The sequence below is a fragment of the Haliotis cracherodii genome, unplaced genomic scaffold (genome assembly GCF_022045235.1).
Source record: "Haliotis cracherodii isolate W230 unplaced genomic scaffold, xgHalCrac1.p SCAF_9, whole genome shotgun sequence".
Lineage (NCBI taxonomy): Eukaryota > Metazoa > Mollusca > Gastropoda > Lepetellida > Haliotidae > Haliotis > Haliotis cracherodii.
The window spans coordinates 15,012,236-15,038,300 of record NW_027266343.1 but is presented as its reverse complement, the minus strand read 5'-3'; the positions used below and the strand labels follow the sequence as shown (position 1 = coordinate 15,038,300).

Sequence of the window (26,065 nt, the reverse complement as noted above, 5' to 3'; positions counted from 1 at the left end):
CACCTCATTAAATGGCCTGGCGGGTCCACGTGCGAAAAACGCATAATGTCATTACCTTACTTACTTATGATGGCTTCATTTCTGTCAAAATACTTGATATTTCAACTTTGTACAAAAGAATCCCGAATGACAAACGTTAGGGAAAACAGTTACATATCTATCTTCAGAGGTTCAGGGCAATTGGTCACAAATGAAAGCAAAAGTCATCTGAAGTTTACTGAGAAAACAATACGCGAAATGCTGAAAATGCATTGATGACGTTTATGTAAACCTTAGGGGTAAGACATTTAAGCAAGAAGTAGGCATCCCCATGAGCACCAATTGTGCACCCCTTCTTGCTGATCTGTTTCTCCATTATTTATGCGTATGAATCGGTATTTTTGTTCGGATTTGCAACGTCACAACAAGGTAACGTTTAACAAGCTTCAGATATATCAATAACCATCAAATAGCCAATAGACCAGTGAGACCCTCTCATGTGTTTCATATTTAGATATATGCATGCATAAAGATGCAGAGTGACAAGGCTCTCTCCGGAAGATATTTCTGTAGCTACAACCCTTGGTGTCTACATTTCACAACTTTTGAGGTACAGTCGAGCATGGTCTATCTACCAAGATATCAAAGCTCTTCATACGACTCTTGCCAGAGATTTTCTGATCAAGGTCACAACATTCAAGACTACAGAAAAGCTTTAAGTTTTTTGGTAGACACGTGGTGGACATTTCCAACTTTGGCGCATCAGTAACAAAAATGTCCGATGCAATTCCCTATTTTTACCATATGTTCCCGTGAATATGAAAACAGTTTTGGCGCTGTTATTTGATTAATCAGTATTCTATTCAATGTGTTAACTGACAAAGACATGTACAACAATAGGAATAGAGAAACATAACATTCATTTTGAACAATTATTTTATTTAAAGATAAAACTATGTTTAGAACCATTTCTGTATAACAAGGTAACAGATACACACAAGTACATGTGTACGGATTAAAAAAATAAAATATCCATGATGGAACATCCTTATTCGACGAACACATTCAGCATGGTTTACAATGAATAGTTCTTAGAAACTCCCAGACTTGTCCATCCTCAGTATCGTTAACATCGTCATCAACTTAAAAAAAAACATTTACAAAATAAAGGTATCACAGGTCAGAATCTCTTCAGTGTAGGCGAGTTGATATCTATACCGAGAAATAAAAGAGTTTCTGGTTCATGTTGAAATGGCATAGTTTCAATAAAATATTACAATAAAAATAAAGGCATTTAAGAGGCTCCCCAACATCACCAAATGTTGCTTTGTATGTTTGTTTAATGCCGAAATCAATATTCCAGCTGTATGGCCCCTGAACATAATCGACTCTGGACCAGACAATCCAGTGATGTAATAAAACGTACCGTGACGAACTTTATGAATGACAACTTCTGATTTACTGTATGCAGCGACGTTTCGATGTAGATTCCTACATTGTTACAAAAAGCTAGAGGGATGTAATAGTATGAGCATCAATTCACGCCATCGGGACACGGTGACATGCAAATATCCAATTCACCGAGTTTGCAGCTGACAACATGATCTAACAACTCCAGCATAGGTTGCTAGGGGCTTATTCGAAACTCCCATTGCATCCTCGCCCTCGCCCTCGCTCCGTCATTCCATATGTTCCCATACCATCCAATATATGCTTGTTATTTCGAACTTCCAATAGCACCCCAAAAATCCTTTTCTACTTCATACATGCCCATCATTCCGGCGTGGATGTGATCATGAACATGGCAGTGGTACAGCCACTTCCCGACATTCACCGCGTGCATGCGAACCGAAGCGAACACGCTGGGGAACAGCTGGGTGACGTCATTTGTATGAGGCCTGTCTTCAAAATGTGTGATGTCGTTGCCATGGAAATGCACTGAATGCATGTCCACCTCTGTGCCGAGAGTCAGGAGGTACCAGTCCACCGTCTGACCCTCCATCATGTGTGGAGGTCGGTGGTTGCCGTACAGGTAGCCGTTGATTGCTGAAACGTTGAACACGAAAAGTTAGTTCCCTTATCGATTCATAAATGATTTTTATTAGAAGCTTGTTCAAAATTATCCCACAACTAGATAACCCGACGTTTTCTCAGTATATGTAAACAATTGATTCCGTAACGGAGAAATCAAGACAAACTGAATCAGTAGAATCAAAGAGACCCGCAAGAGTGAATTGATTCTATTACCAGAATCAACAGATTCGTGTGACTTCTCCGACTTAAACCATGTTATGTTTGAAGTATAATGTTTCTCTAACTTTACATAATGACCCAGTGTTGCGTCATTTTTACTTGTTTAAAATGCACGTTTAGACTAAACTGCACGAACAATAGCGTGACGTCATCAAAATGGTTTAAAACTCGTTAAAACCGGGAGCACGGGTGACCTAGACGCTATGCAGAGTTGTGTCCCCTAGATGTGAAAGAAAACTATGACCGTAGTTTGAATCCCGGTTCTCCCAAATAATGTTTCAAGGTTTGTCAGCACCACTACCCTACCCATGATTTCACTAAAGTTGTCAATGTCTGAGATCTGCATAACTTAGGGCTTTCCTCCCACGTGAAGATGACACGCCTTGATAAAACTGAAATACTGACAGTGTTCAAAGCGGTGTTAATAAACAAACTCATCAAAAGCCATGGAAGCATAGTTTAGCCAACATTCGCCTAAATTACTCGCCAGTTACAAGTAATGTTCAGTCCACGCTTACCATGCATGAGGTTGCTTTCAATAAACCCATCGTCATCTTTGTTCACCGCCGAGGCGTTCCCCGCGAAATTCAAAATGTTCTGATCCAAATACCAACTCTGATTTTCATCAATCACGGAGAAATAAAGGGCAAAGTCAGCGTCAACATTCCTCCGGATTCGTTTGCCTCTTTCTAGTTTTAAAGCTCCTTTCCTGCAAACAACGAGAGGCCCAACAAGACCGGAGTTCACATCCATCACAGGATTCACATCAGAGTAGTATATACGTGCCACACATTCGGGATCACTCGGCCCAGGTCCGTCTGATTCCGTGACATTCCAAGTAAACGTTCTCACGCCCATCGGTGGAACACTTGGCTGATCCGAGGCGCTGAAGTTGCCATCGTCGCTGTTGTAGTGAAGTCCGTGCGCTCTGATGGTGTAGTTTTGTTTAGTGGCGCCGTTTTTGAACACTATCTCCAGTACGTCTCCTACCTCCAGGCGTATGATTGGACCAAGAAGACCAAGGTATTCCTCGTCAACTGCGCGCATCACAGGGATGCTGAAAGTGTCATCCGTGTACTCCTGATACTGGGCCTTGATGTATGTGCCACCTATTGTTGTGTCGCTCTCGCTTACGAACGTTGCACCATGGCTGCAATAAATGCGTTCAAATGTCAAATGAGGAACATTGCTAAAAGCGGCGTAAAACCATACTCGGTCACTCAAATGTCAAATGACAGCATTTGGTCTATGTCATTTACCTCCAAGGAAATCGCCAAGAGATAGAGGTTGTTTTTGCGCTATGTCCAGCTATGTGTTTTAGCTTATTGAGCAGATAACCATATGCGCAATACAACTAAAGACGTTTTTAAGAAACAGAGGTTTACCTTAAGGGTAAAAAATGGCTTTTACTTTTTACTTTTTCGAGCATTTCTATTTTCGCCTATTTTGTTGCTCTGATGTAATAGTTAACCCCGATGTTAGGACAAATGTATTTTTGGGCACGCTTCGCATAAGCTATAAATATCATTGCACTTTGAATCGTGTATATTGGACCAAAGCAGGATACTCTTTACGAAGGATATACGATGTCAGTATTAAGTGTAATACTTTCTTTAAGTGTAATACTTCCGGTTTCTCGTTAGTTATGCTTCTAAACGAATAGTATTCGGATGAAGAATTCATAACTATATCACCTTCACAATTATTGTCAAACAGGTGTGTGACTTAATTGGGGATTGGGAGGTCAAAACAGTGAAAAATAGTGAACATTGTCTGACGATGAAATCAGCAGAGTAACTAGCGACTGATAGCATTTGTAATACAACTTAATGCCGGATCTTCTGTCAGTCTGGGGGCGGTCGGGTAGCCCAGTGGTTTAAGCGTTCGCTTGTCACGCCGAAGACCCGGGTTCGATTCCCGACATGGGTACAATGTGTGAAGCCCATTTCTGGTGTCCCCAGCCGTGATATTGCTGGAATATTGCAAAACGCGGCGTAAAACCATACTCACTCACTCACTCTGTCAGTCTGCTTCAATGACGCCATTTGTTTCTGAGTGAGAGACTCGAGATCAGTGTACGTAAGAAAATGCATAAAAAACGAAAATTTGTCGTTTCTTGTCAAATAACATGATTATTTTATATTTTCACCTGAACGGAAGACATTTTCACTTATTGGTCAGGCCTTGAAGAAACAAATAGAGGTTATCACGCGAGTGTGTTTTGGGATGGTAAATGTCCTGTATTAGGAATAAACACCTGTCCTGTTATAACGTTTCGAAGTGCAGCCAGATGTACACACAGTGACGAAACAAGGTAACAATTCGGACAAATGTCGGCCCAAATGTTGTAATTTGTTGAAAAGGTTCCGAGTCGCAGAGGTTACATGTACAGATATGGAAACTGTTCCCGCGTGCCTTGTGTTCTCGCAAAATTGTTTCGCAGTTTATATCTCCAGAGTTGCCCAAGGTACGTCACAGTTAGACACTGATTTTCAGTATATCAGACAATTGTTTTGATAAATTAAATGATACCAATCATCCAAGTAGTTTCACCAAATTCCCAAAAGGTTATTTCTGACTCGATCGCCGAATGACAAACTGTTGCAATGTTTGTTTATAAACTTTGAAAGTAGACCTACTTGATCTTTGATATTTGCATCTCTATCCTCTTTTGTTTATCCTATCGAGGAACCTACCCATTTTTTCATAAACATGTTTATAATAGACATAGCGAGCAAAATATCCTCTATCCTAAACTTAGCAGCGAACTACTTAGATCTGTTTGTGAATTAATGACATGTTTCATAGTTCAATGACGTCATGTGAAATAGAACGGCGTCATTGATCAAACGAGTGTTGCTTCATAGAAGCCTCCGTTTGGAATAATGTGCAGACACTTCACGTGTCCTGGACGTTTTCATCAGGATTAAAGTTCAAAATATAATAAATATCAGACCATCTCTAACTTTATTTACCTTCCTTCCTTTGTAAAAGGTTCGTTCTGAATTAAGTCCTTTCCTTCGGGAATGTAATCCCACGGTATCTCCATTACTTGTATGAACTTCCGGACAACTTGTCCACCCAGCGGAAGTGACGTATGTGGATCAGCAGCATCCCCACAGCGCATAACATTGTAAATAGCCTTGGTGCCCGCGGTGTAGTGGTCGTTCGTCCGACAAACCAGGCCCCACGAACCTGAAAAAAGAGCGCAGTAGATTATCAAGCTGTGAGCTTTTGCACCCGTATTTCCCCAAAAGCATTTTAACTTTAAGATCAGCATTCTCTTTTATTATTCTGTGTGTTCTGGGATACTAGGATAGTTTATTAATATTTTTTTCAAGATATTACTTTTACTCAGGTTTTGCCCCCACAAAAACACAATTGTTTGCATGACAAAATCTCATGAAAGGCAATGTAGTGTGAAAAATAATGAGTGTTCGCCTCCTCATAATGAGTGTTCGCCTTTCACATAAACATTGTTTGTTTTAAATCTGTGACCGAAAACTTATCAAGTCACTCAAATAATACTAAATGTTTGGCAAAGATGTTAGGTATCTGACAGCCTAGGCATCATGTTGAAAGTAGTCATGGATCCCATAAGTACATACCTGGATGTCTGGAGGTCATGATGAGAGTCTCATGGATCCCGGAAGTACAAACTTGGGTGTCTGGAGGTCATGTTGAGAGTCTTCATGGATCCCGTAAGTACATACCTGGATGTCTGGAGGTCATGATGAGAGTCTCATGGATCCCGGAAGTACATACTTAGGTTTCTGGAGGTCATGTTGAGAGTCTTTATGGTTCCTGGAAGTACACACCTGGGTGTCTGTTGATCATTTTGAGAGTCTTCATGCCTACAGGAAGTACATACCTGGGCGTCTGTTGATCATTTTGAGAGTCTTCATGCCTACCGGAAGTACATACCTGGGCGTCTGGAGATCATGTTGAAAGCTTCTATGGCTACCGGAAGTACATACCTGGGTGTCTGGAGGTCATGTTGAGAGTCTGCATGGATCCCGGAAGTACATACCTGGGTGTCTTGGGATCATGTTGAGAGTCTTCATGGATCCCAGAAGTACATACCTGGGTGTCTTGGAATCATGCTGAGAGTCTTCATGGATCCCAGAAGTACATACCTGGGTGTCTTGGAATCATGCTGAGAGTCTTCATGGATCCCGGAAGTACATACATGGGCGTCTCGAGATCATGTTGAGAGTCTTCATGGATCCCGGAAGTACATACCTCGGCGTCTGGAGGTCATGTTGAGAGTCTTCATGGATCCCGGAAGTAAATACCTGGGTGTCTTGGGATCATTTTGAGAGTCTTCATGGTTCCTGGAAGTACATATCAGGGTGTCTTGGGATCATGTTGAGAGTCTTCATGGATCCCGGAAGTACATACATGGGCGTCTGAAGGTCATGTTGAGAGTCTTCATGGATCCCGGAAGTACATACCTGGGTGTCTTGGAATCATGCTGAGAGTCTTCATGTTTCCTTGAAGTATATACTTGGGTGTCTGTTGATCATTTTGATAGTGTCCATGCCTACCAGAAGTACATACCTGGGCGTCTCGAGATCATGTTGAGAGTCTTAACGCCTACCAGAAGTACATACCTGGGTGTCTGGGGAGAAAATGAGATTGTTCATGGCTACCGGAAGTACATACCTGGGTGTCTGGAGGTCATGTTGAGAGTCTTCATAGATCCCTGAAGTACATACATGGATATCTGGATGTCATGTGGAGAGTCTTCATGGATACCGGAAGTACATACCTGGGTGTCTTAGGATCATGTTGAGAGTCTTCATTGATCCCGGAAGTACATAAAGGGGTGTCTGGAGGTCATGTTGAGAGTCTTCATGGCTACCGGAAGTACATACCTGCATATCTGGAGATCATGATGAGAATCTTCATGCTACTTGAAGTACATACCTGGGTGTCTTGGGATCATGTTGAGAGTCTTCATGGATCCCGGAAGTACATCGGACGCCGACTTCTGGTTTCTGCCATTCATGAAATTGTCACCGTTGAAGGTCAAAGTGTGAAGGTCAACCTCTGTCCCCACGCTAAACACGTGCCATCGGACCATGCCACCAGCACACATGTCAAGGCCGTCCAGATTGCCGTATAAGCGCCCATTTATTCCTTGAGAAAAAATACAAAAGAAAGAATTGCAAATATATTATCGAAACGAAATGTTTATGATTAAATGCGCAACGTTTCCATGTTATCAATCACGCGTGGCACTATTGAAGACAACAGCTTTCTCATGAAGCTTTTTTTTAACAATTTAAATTTGCTTCATATTAAATTCGTTTGTGATGTTAACGAAAAGACTTCTTTTTACGTTCTCAGCATATTCTCCCAATCCGAGTGAGGGCATTCATTTAAAGTCAACAAATGAAACGATTAAGCATTTTGTATTCGAGCGAGAGATATATATCTCCATTTACCGTGCATCAGGTTGGATTCTATGAACTCATCCCCATCTCTGTCCGTGGAAGGGTTGACGGCGCTAATGTTCATACTCTCTTCCAAATACCACGACTTGTTCTCGTCGCTCACAGAAAACATCAGAAAGAAATCCTTTGTCACATTGATCTGGAATAGAATATGATGCATTGAAATCGAGTTGCATTCATTACTTCAAAATTCCTAAGGATGAAGACGCTGACATATAGTGTTTGTGTATGGGTCTTCCTGTTTGTCGGTGCCACAGAGGGACGGATGCGTACGAGCATCCTTCCCTTAGCCAGATCATGATACGTACATGTACTTGGAGGGTTCGAATCCATATTGCGCTCTGATGTCGATACTTTCGTCTTTTCTCCCACTTTAAGCATGAAACACAGTGAAACAGCAGCAATACTTTCCAGACCCGCGTTAAACCAACTTTCTGTCTTTCACTTTTGCATGGTTCGAAATGTCGAAATGAGTCTCGTCCATAGGAGACGATTGTGAATATGAATTTGTTCATGTCCTTGACGCATACCTGATTCCCACTTTCATCCAAAGACCCTTTTCTGCATATCAGCATTGGGCCGACCAAGCCGCTGTAGGAGTCTTTAATTACGTCAACGCCGGAAGTGTATATTCGAGTCAAACATGGCGGGTCTTCCGGGGTGGGTCCCATCTCTTCCGGTATTGTCCAGTAATAGGTGCGGATTCTCTTGGGTAACACATAATCATCGTACTTCCCTGTCGGAGATTCAAAGTCGGTGAATAGGGGAGTATGTGTCATATAATTTATCTTTAATTTCTTTTATCCTCAGAACTGCAGTGCGGGGAGTGGAGCTTTCAACTGAAATTTCCGAGTAATTTCATGACGAAACTGTCATTTATATTATTATAGAACAAGTTGACAAGTAAAAAGGGGAGTAACAGTGTGATGAGTGAGAGAATGTTGTTTTACGCCTCGAAATATTTATCGATAGCTTCATGGGGGTCACCGTGCCATTTAGTCTCTCTTCCCGACCCTGGAGTAAATATTTTATTAAATAATCCCATTCTCAAACCAAACACACACTACCTCGACCCTTCCCGCACCCTCATAACGTGTTCATCCCTTCTTCGCTCTCGCGGGGCGGGCGGGTAGCCAAGTGGATAAAGCGTTCGCTCGTCATACCGAAGACCCGGGTTCGAATCCCGACATGGGTACAATGTTTGAAGCCCATTTCTGGTGTCCCCCGCCGTAATATTGCTTGAATATTGCTAAAAGCGGCGTAAAACCATACTCACTCACTCACTCTTCGCTCAAAGGTTCTTTTATTGAACTATTTTATCAAACCTTTCAATAACTCAATTTCGGGGAAATATGTCAGCCATAGTGGCCATTAGCTTGCAATTTAGCTGTAGATATTTATATGGGTTAAGGATTCGAACCCGGACAATGTGCAAAAGAGTCGAGAAGCGAACCAAGTAAGTGCCAGTATGATGAAGACTACGACTGGTACTGATGTTACCGTAGATGCCGTCGTTGTAGAGGGAGCCTTCACTCAGTTTGCTGTGTTGCACGCCGTGGGGATGGATGGAGTAGGCGCGAGAGGCTTTGTTGTAGAAAACGACCTTGACCAGGTCGCCGACCTCGGCCCGGATCACAGGGCCCAAGAAACCCAGGTGCGCCTCAATGGCGTCACGAGTCTTTTCCTGGTTAAACATGCAGTCGGTGTACTCCTTGAACAGTGCTTTCTTGTAAACGCCGCCAATATGCGAGGAGTCCTTCTTGAAGAATACTTCTGAATCACTGCAAAAGGAAAAGATGACATGGAAAACGACTGTACGTTATTCAGGAGGTAATTCAAAATTTCCATCTAGACTTAACTCCAATCTTCACAAGATAACTTGATTCGCAATACGACAGCTACGACTATGTATAGTTGGTTTTGTACCTGAGTGAGAGAGTATGTATGGTTTTACGTCGCTTTTAGCAATATTCCAGCAATATAACAGCGGGGGACACCAGAAATGGGCGTTACACATTGAACCCATGTCGGGAATCGAACCAGGGTCTTCGGCATGACGACCGAAACCGCTGGGCTACCCGACCGCCCCTTTTTTACCTGAGATGGAGATCCCGTACATTTTCAGAGTAAAATTATTGTTGTTGGTTGTGGTGGTGGTGGTGGTGGTGACAACTTAAGGAATTACCTCACATAGAACATTTGATTTCCCTAATATGATAGATCTGATTTTTAAATTAGAAGAGAGATTGGGGGACGGAAGGTATGCGCGTGCTAGCAGGGCCGATCGATGATAGTGGCAGTGGTGGTGGTGGTTGTGATGGTGGATGTGATGGTGGTTGTGATGGTGGCGGTGATGGTGGTTGTGATGGTGGTGGTGATGATGGTGGTGATGGTGATGGTGATGGTGGTGATGGTGGTGGTGATGGTGGTGATGGTGGTGGTGGTGGTGATGGTGATGATGGTGGTGATGGTGGTGGTGGTGGTGGTGGTGGTGGTGGTGATGGTGGTAGTGATGGTGATGGTGGTGGTGATGGTGCTGGTGATGGTGATGGTGGTGATGGTGGCGGTGATGGTGGTTGTGATGGTGGTGGTGATGATGGTGGTGATGGTGATGGTGGTGGTGCTGCTGGTGGTGATGATGGTGGTGATGGTGGTGGTGGTGGTGCTGCTGGTGGTTGTGCAAGTGGTGTTGATGGTGGTGGTGATGGTGGTAGTGATGGTGATGGTGGTGGTGATGGTGATGGTGGTGGTGGTGGTGGTGATGGTGATGATGGTGGTGATGGTGGTGGTGATGGTGATGATGGTGGTGATGGTGGTGGTGGTGGTGATGGTGATGGTGGTGATGGTGGTGATGGTGGTGATGGTGGTGGTGCCTGTGGTGATGGTGGTGGTGATGTTGGTGGTGATGGTGGTGGTGCGTGTGGTGATGGTGGTGGTGATGGTGATGATGGTGGTGGTGATGGTGATGGTGATTGTGGTGATGGTGGTGGTGGTGATGATGATGGTGGTGATGGTGATGGTGGTGATGATGGTGATGATGATGGTGGTGGTGGTGGTGGTGGTTGTGATGGTGATGATGGTGATGATGGTGATGATGGTGGTGATGGTGGTGATGGTGATGGCGGTGATGGCGGTGGTGATGGTGATGATGGTGGTGGTGTTGGTGTTGGTGGTGATGATGATGGTGGTAATGGTGGTGGTGGTTGTGCAAGTGGTGTTGATGGTGGTGGTGATGGTGGTAGTGATGGTGATGGTGGTGGTGATGGTGGTGATGGTGATGGCGGTGATGGCGGTGGTGATGGTGATGATGGTGGTGGTGTTGGTGTTGGTGGTGATGATGATGGTGGTAATGGTGGTGGTGGTGGTGATGGTGGTGATGGTGGTGGTTGTGAAAGTGGTGTTGATGGTGGTGGTGATGGTGGTAGTGGTGGTGGTGGTGGTGGTGATGGTGGTGTGATGGTGATGGTGATGGTGATGGTGGTGATCGTGATGGTGGTGATGATGGTGATGATGGTGGGGGTGGTGGGGGTGTTTGTGATGGTGGTGATGGTGATGATGGTGGTGATGGTGATGATGGTGATGATGGTGATGATGGTGGTGATGGTGATGATGGTGATGGTGGTAGTGATGGTGGTTGTGAAAGTGGTGTTGATGGGGTGGTGGTGATGGTGGGGATGGTGGTGATGATGATGATGGTGATGATGGTGATGATGGTGGTGATGGTGGTTGTGAAAGTGGTGTTGATGGGGTGGTGGTGATGGTGATGATGGTGGTGATGGTGATGATTGTGGTGGTGATGGTGATGATGGTGATGATGGTAGTGATGGTGGTTGTGAAAGTGGTGTTGATGGGGTGGTTGTGATGGTGATGATGGTGGTGATGGTGATGATTGTGGTGGTGATGATGATGATGGTGGTGATGGTGGTAGTGATGGTGGTGATGGTGGTGATGGTGGTGGTGATGGTGGTGATTGTGATGGTGATGGTGGTGATGGTGATGGTGATGGTGATGGTGATGGTGATCATGGTGGTATTGGTGATGGTGGTGATTGTGGTGGTGATGGTGGTGGTGATGGTGGGGATGATGATGGTGGTGATGGTGATGGAGGTGGTTGTGAAAGTGGTGGTGATGATGGTGGGGATGGTGGTGGTGATGGTGGTGGTTGTGAAAGTGGTGGTGATGGTGATGGTGGTGATGGTGATGGTGATGGTGATGGTGGTGGTGATGGTGGTGGTGGTGATGGTGATGGTGATGGTGATGATGGTGATGATGGTGGTGGTGGTGGTGGTGATGGTGGTGGTTGTGAAAGTGGTGTTGATGGTGGTGGTGATGGTGGTAGTGATGGTGGCGGTGATGGTGGTGGTGGTGATGGTGATGATGGTGGTGATGGTGATGATTGTGGTGGTGATGGTGATGATGGTGATGATGGTAGTGATGGTGGTTGTGAAAGTGGTGTTGATGGGGTGGTTGTGATGGTGATGATGGTGGTGATGGTGATGATTGTGGTGGTGATGGTGATGATGGTGGTGATGGTGGTAGTGATGGTGGTGATGGTGGTGATGGTGGTGGTGATGGTGGTGATTTTGATGGTGATGGTGGTGATGGTGATGGTGATGGTGATCATGGTGGTGGTGGTGATGGTGGTGATTGTGGTGGTGATGGTGGTGGTGATGGTGGGGATGATGATGGTGGTGATGGTGATGGAGGTGGTTGTGAAAGTGGTGGTGATGATGGTGGGGATGGTGGTGGTGATGGTGGTGGTTGTGAAAGTGGTGGTGATGGTGATGGTGGTGATGGTGATGGTGATGGTGATGGTGGTGGTGATGGTGGTGGTGGTGATGGTGATGGTGATGGTGATGGTGATGGTGATGATGGTGATGATGGTGGTGGTGGTGGTGGTGATGGTGGTGGTTGTGAAAGTGGTGTTGATGGTGGTGGTGATGGTGGTAGTGATGGTGGCGGTGATGGTGGTGGTGATGATGGTGGTGGTGGTGGTGATGGTGGTGGTGATGGTGGTGGTGATGGTGGTGGTGATGGTAATGGTGATGGTGGTGGTTGTGAAAGTGGTGTTGATGGTGGTGGTGATGGTGGTAGTGATGGTGGCGGTGATGGTGGTGGTGATGATGGTGGTGGTGGTGGTGATGGTGGTGGTGATGGTGGTGGTGATGGTGGTGGTGGTGGTGGTGATGGAGATGGTGGTGGTTGTGAAAGTGGTGGTGATGGTGGTGGTGATGATGGTGGTGGTGGTGGCGGTGATGGTGGTGGTGATGATGGTGGTGGTGGTGGTGATGGTGGTGATGGTGGTGGTTGTGAAAGTGGTGGTGGTGATGGTGATGGTGATGGTGGTGGTAGTGATGGTGGTTGTGATGGTGGTTGTGATGGTGTTTGTGATGTTGGTTGTGATGGTGGTGGTAGTGATGGTGATGGTGATGGTGATGGTGGTGGTGGTAGTGATGGTGGTGGTTTTGAAAGTGGTGGTGATGGTGGTTGTGGTGATGGTGATGGTGGTGGTGATGGTGGTGGTGGTGGTGGTGATGGAGATGGTGGTGGTTGTGAAAGTGGTGGTGATGGTGGTGGTGATGATGGTGGTGGTGGTGGCGGTGATGGTGGTGGTGATGATGGTGGTGGTGGTGGTGATGGTGGTGATGGTGGTGGTGAAGGTGGTCGTGATGGTGGTAGTGATGGTGGTGGTTGTGAAAGTGGTGGTGATGGTGGTGGTGATGGTGATGGTGATGGTGGTGGTAGTGATGGTGGTGGTGATGGTGGCTGTGATGGTGGTTGTGATGGTGATGGTGATGGTGGTGGTGGTGGTTGTGATGGTGGTTGTGATGGTGGTTGTGATGGTGTAGGTGATGGTGGTTGTGATGGTGGTGGTGATGGTGGTTGTGATGGTGTAGGTGATGGTGGTGGTGATGGTGATGGTGATGGTGTAGGTGATGGTGGTTGTGATGGTGGTTGTGATGGTGTAGGTGATGGTGGTTGTGATGGTGGTGGTGATGGTGGTTGTGATGGTGTAGGTGATGGTGGTGGTGATGGTGGTTGTGATGGTGTAGGTGATGGTGGTGGTGATGGTGGTTGTGATGGTGGTGGTGATGGTGGTTGTGATGGTGGTTGTGACGGTGGTTGTGATGGTGGTTGTGATGGTGGTTGTGATGGTGGTAGTGATGGTGATGGTGGTGGTGGAGCATTGTTGAATTAGAAGCGAATGAATTTACATCACATCTATCAATACAAAACATAGAGTTACCTCCCCTCCTCTGTCAGGTCGCCGCCGTCATATTTATTCCTGCCGGACGGGGCGTAGTCCCACATCTCTTCCTCGGCAGCGATGTAGTAACGTCGTATGTTGTCAACACGGATGTCAACACGTGGGAAAGCGTTACAGTTGTCGACTGTCAGGAAGGCTTCCATTCCAGCTGAAATATCGTTATCCATATAAAACTAAACACTATCATTAGTTCTGCCCGTGTTTCTTTTCGCGTCTTATTTGACATATATAACACAATGCTCTTCCTCGACTGTTGATATTAACGTTCATTTCGAAGTATTTTTTTCTTATTTCATTTTCATATCACCCGGTTTTTCAGTAGTATTGTTGATGCATCATGGAATAGACTGTCCTGTTTTGTCTATTTATGTTTTGTCTATTTGATCTATTGTACACAGAAGGGATTGTGTCTTAGCTGTACAAAGCTGGATTTTAAAGGAAACATCTTTGGGTGAAATGAAGCTACATCTCCTTGGGGCTATCGCTATAATGAAGTTGCATAACATGACGTTGAATCAAAAGACATCACTAATCCATCTGCCACTGATACTGTCAACTGTACCTTTTTACAATCAAGACACTGGTTATTAGTGATTACAAACTGAAAAAGCTGTTAGAACTATTTCGGATGATAAAGATATGATAAATGATAAATGATACTCTCCCCCTCTAATCTTCTGATAGTATTTACATCTAAACAATTCGAGGTAGTGGAGGTGAGGTGAAATGGGTTATAACGTCGCGTCCAAGATTATTGCACTTATATAGCGACGTGCATGTACATGTGTGTGTGGCTGCTTATACTAATCCGATTTATAGTGTTCGCCCACTGAGATACCATTTTGACATGAATACCCCACTCAGACACATTATACTGACTCCGAGCCGACCAGTCCTTGTTCTAGACCCTTAATACCGAGGGCCAGACAGGGTAACGTCAAGTACCATCTTTTAACGACTTTTGGTATGACGCGGCCTTCCGCTCTCCGGATGGACGCTCTACCACTAGACCACGGAGACGGTCTCGAGGTAATGGAAACCACATTTTTATATTGACGAGGCTGATTATATCTGTGTCAAAAGACACGCGGGTGAGATTCTCTGTTGAGTGTTTGTTGTTCTGCTCCGCGGTCTGTACTTCACTGTATGATATGTTTAGATCTCAACATGATTAGGGATGTGTTTAAATACTAAACAGAATACACATTTGGTGTATTCTGAGTAAACGCATTTATGTCTAAGCACATGAAATGAGCCAGCGTCTCACAGCCTTAACACCGACTAAACACAACAACACCATTATCTAAACATGTTCAGAATTTAAACACGCTAAAACATGTTTCGAATTTAAAACATGTGCAGTATACATCGTGTTCAGTAACGAGGTCTGGGGCCATAGCAAGCACAGATGTTCCAGAGGTCGTTGAGATGTAACCAGTTCATATTCCCTGGGCTCCCTGACACGACTGATATATCTGCATGGGTGCTCAAACGTATTTTGTGTCTGAATTTGTGGATTGTAATTTGATTTGTAATTGCATGCGACATCCTTTGTTGACCCTGACGGTGAAGCCAAGAGGCACCCGAACTGTGACCTCTTCCTGAAACACGTACCGCTGATATGATCGTTGACTTGGCACCTCATTAACCACTTCCCTCGAGTCAACGCGGTCATCTCGGCCGTCACAAACTGCGCAACCGTCAGACGAATCGAGTCTTGCCTGGAAAAAAGATAATTAGAAAGAGTGATCACGTGTTTCTATATCTAGAGGAGGATACGTTAAAAGAACTACTGCTGCTGCTGCTAATACTATTGTTACTCCTGCTACTTCTACTATTGCTGCTGCTACTACTACTGCTACTACTACTACTGCTGCTACTTCTTCTACTAGTACTACTACTGCTGCTGCTGCTGCAGCTACTGCTGCTACCACTGCCACTACTGATGCTACTACTCTTACTTCTACTGATGCTGCTGCTGCAACTGCTGCTGCTACTAATACTACTACTGCCACTACTGATGCTACTACTACTGCTACGACTACAACTACTGCTGCTGCTGCAACTACTGCTACTACTGATGCTACTAGTACTGCTACTGCTTCTACTACTACTACTGCTACTGCAACTACTGCTGCTACTGCTACTACTGTCACTACTGATACTACTACTACTACTGCTCCTGCTACTGCTTCTACTACTACTATTACTACTACTATTACTACTACTGCTGCTGCTGCTACTTCTAGTTAAACACTTTTATTTATTTTATAATTCACTGAAACTGACCATTCTACCTTAATGTTGACTTACTGTGACATAAGGGCCTGGTCACTAATTGTAGGGAGTGGGGTTGTGTGGGGGTGGGGTGACGCAGCGAAACAGAAGGGTCACAAGAATTGGTCTCAACTTATGAGGGTGGTCATGAAAAAAATGATGCATTTCAAATAATCAAAATAAAAATCATTTAGGGACTCGTCATGAAACCTCTTTCTGGGGGGCAGTGGTGTCTATAGAGCAATCCAACCGTTTCCCTAACTGATCAGTCTCTTGGTTATTATTGTATAATAGGGTGCTTACCTGTGGTTAAAATATTTAAAAGAATGTCCGCTGACGGCGAGAGCGTGGACATCTGTTTCAGTCCCCAATGATGCCATATGCCAGTGAATTGTCTCCCCTTCACAGGCAGAGAGTCCCGGTAGGTGGCCGTACACGTAACCATTGATGGCGTGCATCTTGTTGCTCTCCTGAAAGTCCTCGTCGTCTTTATCAACGATCCCGGTGGTGTAAGACTTGATATTATCGTCGAGGTACCAGCTGAGATTCTCATCAAAGACGCTGACGAAAACGGCGTAAAGGCGCGTCTTTTCCCATCTCTCCAGAGTGCCTGTAGTGAATGAGTTGCAATTGTGTCTAATTCGCTTTAAAAGGAGTATTTAAGTTACCAGTATAACACGGGTTGGCAGCTTGAAAGCCCGCGGCGATGCAGGTCTTCGGCGTTGACCACTTTGGTGAAAGCCACAAACTGATAGAACTAGAAACATTCTTTTCGGGCGAACCGGGATTCGAACCCACAAACAAATATTTCAAGGACTCGAACTGTGATACCACGAAGACTGCCAACCTTGGCTTGCCATTCGAGTGAAATATATCGTTTCAGCCCGAAAGACTGTTAAACTAGCCAAATTTACAGATCAGTAAATCATCGGTTAAAGGGATACTGATTGAAATGCCCACACATTAGGATCATTGATTTTCAAAAAGCCTTAAAGTTTTCACATTGTATTCCTCAGTCTCGTCTCCGATAATAATATGAAACAATATGATGTTATTCTAGATACTGTGGTAATAAAATAAAGGGGAAAACAAAGTATACACTTGAAAGATTTTTACCCCAAAACAGTTGTCGTAACACTGAAAACTTAAGGTCCAAAAACTAAACTTTGATACCCGAATCAAATACTTCAAAGTCGAATAACCATTTCTCGTTTGTTTCATTTTTGGCTACCATCAGACATGGTTGTACACTTCCTCTTTCCAGACAGTTTATAGTGATTATTGCAGAAAATTACATATGTTCACATGTGAGGCATTTATTATCATGATAGTCTTCTTTCAGAATATTACACTATTCTCTATCTTTCGACCATCTTGTCTTGTCATGCTTTCAATTTTTGAAACATTCGAAAAATATCTATTTCTATGGAGAAGATTACTCTTCTGAGGTCGGCTAAAATTTACATTTTTCAATCAATGTCCAGGTGGTGCTGCATCTCGATAACTGGACACACCATCGTCGTGGACAATGTCGGCGTTGTGGCAATATTTGAGCATTATTATTTGCTGTGTAAACATGCAATTGCACATCTTTAATGAAATCATCTATTTAAGAATACGGCACAAATGTAATTGAAGAACTGTTACCATTTCGACAGGTCAGGAGAAATCCAACCAGCCCCGATGAGATATCTTCAACCGGTGACACGTGAGAATGGTACACCCATGTCAAACAGTCCGGGTCTCCTTCAGCCGGACTGGACTCGTGAGGCACGGTCCAGTTGTAGGTGTGGCTTTGTCTGGGAGGAACAATATCTGTCGCACCGGCTTGGTCGTGAGTTCCATCAGCATAGAGTGCACCTGGAAGTTCAACACTTGGTACATTCATCTACATAGGAAATGCTATATAAATGCTATATAAGCTATTCAGGCTATACTAGACTTACGCTTATCTCTGAAAATGTGTAATTTTAATGGAAACAAATAACTGTAAATAATAAACAAATAAATTGATAATAACAAATAACAAAAAACGAGCTTCTAAGGCTTGGCGGAGTGAATGCTATCTTGTGCCACTTTGACACCGTTGTAGCCAACACACACACACACACACACACACACACACACACACACACACACACACACACACACACACACACACACACACACACACACACACACACACACACACACATTCACACAAACACACACACACACACACAAACAAACACATTCACACAAACACACATTCATACGTATTCATTTACACACGCATATAGTCGCACACCCACATATGGCACACAAACACACATTGATCACACGCTTTCACACACACACTACATATATTCAAACACGCACGTATTCACACAGATACACACCTATTCTCTCATATATTCACACAAACACACATTCACACACAAACACATATTCAAACAAACACACATTTACTCACGCATTAACACAAACATACAAATATCCACACAAATACACACACATTCACACAAATATATATATATACAGATTAACAAGTTGTTTCCATGATTATGCAACTTAGATTTCATTTAATGCCAAAAGTAAAGGTTTATTATGTATAAGCGTCAATTATCCATAGTTAGGCGACGAGTGAAGCGTTCCTGCTTTCGGGAAGTGAGTGAGTGAGTGAGTTGGGTTTTTACGCCGCTTTTAACAGTATTCCAGTTATATCGTGGCTTAATGTGGGAAGGAAGCCCGAAGTGATGCAGGTCTCAGACGTTTACCACTTCGGTGAAACCCACGAGCACGGGTATGGTGCTGACAAACCTAGAAACATAATCGGGGCGAACCGGGGTTCGAACCCATGCCCAAGAGACACAACCATGCACAGCGAATCGCGGCGCCTTAGACGACTGGGCCAGCCGTGCCCCCTCTCTCATGAAGATCCACTGATGATGGTGCTCTGCAATCCTTGAAAGACGAGATGTGTCAAAAGTGTCCTGCATATTGGAACCTCATCTCATGCAGCTCGAACCCAAGTACTTCCTGTTCATCCTGGCTCACACATTTTCTTCTATATCACTTGCTCAGACTCATGAGCAGGAGAACAGGGGTCAAGTAAAGGGTTCAGGTGGTGGATGCTGTCAGGGGCCGAGCTAGGTAGATTGGTCAAACAGTTTGAAAATGAGTATATCCTTGTTGATGATCCAGATCTTCCCAGGAATTTTCATCACCATCAGCAAGGTCCGCACAGGAAACATTACGAAAGCCGGTCCAGAGCCTTACAGATACTATCAGCCGAATGAGAAATCCTTTCTTGGGCGATTTTGGCGACCTTGTTACTCTTCATAGCCGAAAGTGCATGCCGGAGTCAGTTGTTACCACAGCACTGGAGGATGTTGGAAAGAAGCAGGATAATACATTTCGCAAAAGAGTGTTTGAAGATGGGACCCAGTCTATTAATGAACCCCTGAAGAGGCATTCTCTGCCACTATTCAGCTTTCCATTCAGCAAGTCATCTTCTAAACAAGGACGGGGAGAGTGATTTAAAGGAATTCTTTGCTCGTGAGATCCAGGCTTTCCACCTTCTCTCTCTTTGGTTTGGCAACAGGCACCATCAGCTTCTTTTGACTGCAAAGCTCGGAGTGGAGCAGTTGTCCATTCCTTGCCTTCTACTGGATTTCGTACCTTTGATGATTTCGTTGACGGTGTTTTCATTCCATATCTCATGGGGCAGCTACAGCATACAAGTAGACTGGTCATTGTGTGGGATTCTTACATTCCGGGCAGTCTTAAAGAATCAAGTCGTTAAAAGAGGAACATGTGTGCATCGAAAGATATCCCATTAAGTGGATGCATGTCCTGTGTGTTTCTCGGGATAGAGATGAATTATTTCAGTGCTGTACTTCAAATGATGCAAAATAGTCATGGCCAATAGCTGCCAATATAACATGTGACATTCAAGGGCAAGGATTCTTCATGAGAAATTGTAATCACAATGAAGCAGAAAGAGGGATATTCATTCATTCTGTGCATGGTGCGACCAAATTGCACACACTTACAAATTTAAAGATACAAAAGTTTTGTTTATCCTTAATGGAAAATTCAATGACTCGATTGCACTACAATCCTAAACAGATATATGGTTTCCTTTGGAATGGGAAAGACCTTTGGGTACTTTCACATCAATAACATTTGGTAGAGCTGCATTCTCGTGATTTATGTCCGAAAAACTCTTCATTCTTTAAAATATATGGAGCAGAGGCCCCGCGGGTTAGTTCTGGACTGTAGTTAAAAGTCTCTGCCACCTTAACATCAATCTGACTGAATGAACGACATCGTCTATCAGTTTTAGAATTTAATATATTTTGTCTTTTTTAATTTTCTTTTTACTCCTTGCACGAATGTAAACCATAATCTCATTATCGGTCAGTGTATGAAAAGACCTTTCATTTGATATATAACATGTCTCAGTTGTGCGTACGATTAAACTTTCCACTACTTTTTACATTGCCGGGAGAGTGATTTAGCGGCCATATTGGATTTTAGTGGCTACCGGATCGGAAGTTGAAAATAAATTTCAAGGTGGCTCCTATCCCAAAAATAATCAGTATGAGTGGCTGTATCAGTGTGCCAAATTGATGCTTTTATCCACCTTGTAACAATAATTTGGTTAAGCCCCGAGACTAACATGTTTCACGATCAGTATAAAACACGTGTGATACTGAGTTCAAGCATTCTACGGTATTGTTGAATACAAGCGACAACATTCATTCCATAATCATAAGAAATCTCCGCTAAAAGCAGAGTCCATTGTACGATACCGACGATATCATGAGCATGTGTTCATGAATCACTATCAAATAGTGAGGTAATACTGTTGTTTTACACCACATACCTTCGTGGGCCTTATCATAGTGAACGCCGTGGGGATGCATGGAGAACGTCCTGGTTGCATTGTTTCTGAAGTGTACGACAATTGTGTCCCCTGTCTCGGCCTTAAGAACCGGCCCCATGGAGCCCAGCCAAACCGGTTTCGGTTTCTCTATGGTGAACGTGCTGTCGGTGTACTCCCTGTATATCGCCTTCTTGTATTTATGACCAATCCGGTTTGAGCTTTGATTGAGGAACACCGACGCCGAACTCTCCTGGCCATATCTGCGATAATGAAAAGGAAGGATGAAATATTAGGAAGCCGCGTGATGTAGAGATGTACCAAATCAAAATCACATAAACAAACAAACATCCACCATACCCAGCTCCCTTAGTTCTCCTCCCCAATCCCATCGGCATCTATTCCAAATCTCAAAATTCCCAAATTCTATATAAGCAACCCCTAAACCCCCCCTCTTGGGTTGCACAGACCACCCTCGCCCCTTTCGGAAACACCTTAAATGGCCTGGCCGGGCCCGTGTGCGAAATACGCATCAGTCGGAAAGCGCACGTTGAATCTCCAAAGTAAGTAAGTAAGTAATGTAGAGAAGAATATGTGTGAGTGAGTAGGTTCCAGAATACACACGGATCATAACGGGCTCACGACTTTGTGCTCAGGGTGTGACGAAGTCAAACAGACAGACAGTTTGAGGCCACTGGTTCAGAATACAATAAGGGTGAGGTGAAATGGGGTTAACGTCGCTTTCAAGATTACTGCAATTGTACAGGATGTTTGTGTGTGTCTGTGTGAGTTGTGTATCTGTGTCTGTTTCTGAAGGTGTGTGTCTGTGGTGTATGTGTGTGTGTGTGTGTGTGTGTGTGTGTGTGTGTGTGTGTGTGTGTGTGTGTGTGTGTGTGTGTGTGTGTGTGTGTGTGTGTGTGTGTGTGTGTGTGTGTGTGTGTGTGCTAGCCCGGACTAATGACGGTTTTATAGTGCTAGCCCACTAAGAGAGCATGCCACAGACACAGTTCACTGACAGGCAGCGTAACAACAAGTAGTTAGTGAGTGAGTATGGTTTTACGCCGCTCTTAGCAATATTCCAGCAGTATGACGTCGGGGGACACCGGAAATGGGTTTCATACATTGTACCCATGTCAGGAATCGAACCCGGGTCTTCGGCGAGACGAGCGAACGCTATAACCACTAGGCTACCCGACCGCCTCGTAGCAAGTACCATCTTTCTTAATTACGTCTGTTGAAAGGCGGTCCATGTCAGAGAGCGGGAGTGGTGTTTACACTGCAGTCAGCACTGTTACAACTGTGATAGAACAGCCTGCACATTATGAGCATTGGCCAACAAGTCAGTTGACTGCAGGAACGAAAATCTACTCTATCAGAAAGGTCACTACCACCTGTCCTAATTGCTCTTGGACCGCCTCCGTGGTCTAATGGTAGAGCGTCCGCCCTTAGAGCGAAAGGTCTGGGGTTCGATGGTACTTGTTGTTACCCTGTCTGGTGCTCGGCATTACGGGCCGGCATTACTGGTCGACTCGGAGTCAGTATACTGTGTCTGAGTGGGGTTTTCATGTTAAACTGCGGCATGGTATCTCAGTGAGCTAGCATCAGTCCGGACTAATACAAGCAGCCACACACACACACACACGTGCATGCATGCACGTCGCTATATAAGTGCAATAATCTTGGCCGCGACGTTAAACCCCATTTCACCACACCTCACCTGTAATCAGTTCTTACTTACTTACTTACTTTGGAGATTTAACGTGCGCTTTCCGACTGATGCGTATTTCGCACACGGGCCCGGCCAGGCCATTTAATGTGTTTCCGAAAGGGGCGAGGGTGGTCTGTGCAACCCAAGAGGGGGCTTTAGGGGTTGCTTATATAGAATTTGGGAATTTTGAGATTTGGAATAGATGCCGATGGGGTTGGGGAGGAGAAATAAGGGAGCTGGGTATGGTGGATGATTGTTTGTTTATGTGATTTTGATTTGGTAGGTTATTATGGTTTTAGATGCGTTTTATTAGTTCCGTTTTTATTAAGAATACGCCTAAAGCCTTGAAGTTTTTCTAGTTTATTTTGTGGGTTTAGTATTGCTTCTAGAGTGAGAGCCTTGTTGAGTTATAACAGGCACGAGGTAGTAGGATGTTCCTGACCTGGGCAAGGAACATCAGGCTTGTTTCACTGATGTCACTCATGGAGCTCTATTCACAGAGCCATTGTTATAAGCATGACAATGGTTATGTCACTCATGGAGCTCTATTCACAGAGCCATTGTTATAAGCATGACAATGGTTATGTCACTCATGGAGCTCTATTCACAGAGCCATTGTTATAAGCATGACAATGGTTATGTCACTCATGGAGCTCTATTCACAGAGCCATTGTTATAAGCATGACAATGGTTATGTCTCTTATGGAGCTCTATTCACAGAGCCATTGTTATAAGCATGACAATGGTTATGTCACTCATGGAGCTCTATTCACAGAGCCATTGTTATAAGCATGACAATGGTTATGTCACTCATGGAGCTCTATTCACAGAGCCATTGTTATAAGCATGACAATGGTTATGTCACTCATGGAGCTCTATTCACAGAGCCATTGTTATAAGCATGACAATGGTTATGTCACTCATGGAGCTCTATTCACAGAGCCATTGTTATAAGCATGACAATGGTTATGTCACTTATGGAGCTCTATTCATAGAGCCATTGTTATAAGCATGACAATGGTTATCTGCATGACGTGTGATAAGGGGAAGAAAGTACTCAAGAATGTCAGGGATTCACTTTGCAGGTAGCAGTCAGGAGGTCAGACATGTCGGTTACAACGTCGGTTTGATTCACTCTGACAATTGCCCTCTGTCTGACAACGCCAAGCCCTGTGACCAAACCCATTAAATCAGATCTCGCTTCCGCAAAACAAGGATCTGAGGACATCCCATCAGAACGACCTTTGTTAACTTTGATCTTACAATGAAACTGCTGACAAAAAGCTGACATCACCCAAACAGAAAGCAACAAAATGGCGACTTCCATTCCAGAAAATATTTTGAAAATGTTCTCTATTCAAAATTTGAAAACTTACAAAAGATCAGTTTGGAATGTCTAACATTTTTCTAAGGAGATTGTATGGCGTTACTTCTCACGGTCCATGCATTGTCTCTACGTTCATATGTTTACATTGAAGCGAAAAAAGACGATGATTTTTACGGCATCAGTCGTACAGTACAACCATCGTTCGGAATATCCAGCGGTAACATTTTAGAAAATGTTCACTTTCATGTACTGGTAAGTGAGGCTCTGATTGGTCGGATAAAAGGTCGTTCTGACATGACCCGTAATAGGATGTACTCAGATGTTTGTTTAGCGGTAGCGAGAACTAGGATCTGATTGAATGAGATTGTTGTATGTTGCGTTACGCTGATTCCTCCTCACGCCATATGCCAACACATGATACATGCAGAAGTTGAAAAAGGGAATACAAGGCGAGACAGCAAGAAAGACTAAAATTATCCAAAAACGTTCTTTTCTACTCTTAAACACTTGGAGTGAGTGAGTATGTTTTACGCCGCTTTTAGCAATATTCCAGCGATATCACGGCGGGGGACACCAGAAATGGGCTTCACACATTGTACCCATGTCGGGAATCGAACCTGGGTCTTCGGCGTGATGAGCGAACGCTTTAACCACAAGGCTACCCGACCGCCCCTTAAACACTTGGATGGCAAAAGACCAAAAGATCATCCAAGATACCCGGTATAAACATTTTAAAGACTTATTTTCTTTTGACAGTAACAGTGAACATTTGCAGGTGGACATGGAAATAGACAGTGATGAGATCTGATCTATTAGATTTCCATATTTCAAAAGAAGAAATCACTTCAAGTATACAAAGATTAAAAACAGAAAAGTCTCCTGGTATTGACAACGTCATTTAATACAGGCTGCAACACAGACTAACAATTCTCTATGGAATACTAAAAGGTCTAAGATCTATTGAGAGTGTAAATTTATAAAGCCAATTTATTATATGCTATTATATGGGGCTGAGGGTGTACATTCAGATAGATCATCTTCCCGAGGCAAGAGAGTTAACTGACTTTAGAAGTCCAGTTTCTACCCTTGCCGAACTAGGCTTGAATTCCTGGGCTCGATCGTACCGCCACCAGTGGTTATTACGAGTTATGACCCTTCTAAACCTCTCTCATGGACCAATCAGATTCCACCTTTCGTATCACTTGCATTCTATTCAAACAAAATGACTGCGCACAGTCAAGACGATCTGATCGATAATCAAGATCTATATTGTGATAAAATGAGTCTTACATCGCGAAGTGCATCAATCAGCAACTTGATTAAAATCATGAAAAGGTTTGGAAAATATCTGTTGACAACGAGTTGGAGGTGCACTTGTTTTGAAAATCCCGCAATCGACCGAAATCAGCACGACAGTTTACGAACCGTATTTCGATTTCGTTGCGCGATTTTGATTGGACTGTGCATAGATTCGTTAGCCCAGCCAAAATGTAACTCCATAATACCAGCCTAGTTCGGCAAGGGTGGAACCAAGCTTAAGACTTTTATAGATAGATACAAATGAAAATGTTATGAAATGACGGTATAGTATGACCAAAATGGAAAGCAACTGGATTTTCTCAGTTAAAAAGTCATTAATGGTTAAGCCCAGGTTATTCTCTGCAAAGTCAAAATGAAGATTGTCCTGAACATTTTGTTGAATTGTGAACACAAAGGCTCAAAGACACGTACATTGTGGTTCTGTTGGTTAGCTTTATCGTCAAAATGCCAGTTCTTTTGTTTGTTTAAAAGATATTTTAAAATGCAGAATATCTTCTGAAATATAAAATTGCATAGATTATGTACTACAGCTAATGGAGAATGAGTACCATCTTGTTCTCATTTGTACATTTTATCAAAATCTACGAATTACATTACCTACATCCAT

The 26,065-nt window shown here is 43.8% G+C and overlaps 1 protein-coding gene across 1 annotated transcript in view; it reads right to left on the bottom strand.

Moving 5' to 3' along the window:
• Positions 1-901: 901 nt before the first annotated feature.
• Positions 902-26,065, bottom strand: part of LOC139452325 (hephaestin-like protein) — a 32,577-nt gene continuing 7,413 nt past the window's right edge. Inside the window, exons 2-13 of the mRNA XM_071233760.1 lie at positions 21,107-21,366; positions 17,884-18,096; positions 16,540-16,846; positions 15,574-15,680; positions 13,939-14,107; positions 9,192-9,472; positions 8,222-8,427; positions 7,683-7,830; positions 7,162-7,374; positions 5,208-5,427; positions 2,751-3,382; positions 902-2,025 (exon numbers count right to left, since the gene is read on the bottom strand). Of these exons, the coding sequence (XP_071089861.1) occupies positions 1,697-2,025; positions 2,751-3,382; positions 5,208-5,427; positions 7,162-7,374; positions 7,683-7,830; positions 8,222-8,427; positions 9,192-9,472; positions 13,939-14,107; positions 15,574-15,680; positions 16,540-16,846; positions 17,884-18,096; positions 21,107-21,366 (3,085 nt within the window). The 3' untranslated portion in view covers positions 902-1,696. The remainder of the gene's footprint in view (positions 2,026-2,750; positions 3,383-5,207; positions 5,428-7,161; positions 7,375-7,682; positions 7,831-8,221; positions 8,428-9,191; positions 9,473-13,938; positions 14,108-15,573; positions 15,681-16,539; positions 16,847-17,883; positions 18,097-21,106; positions 21,367-26,065) is intronic.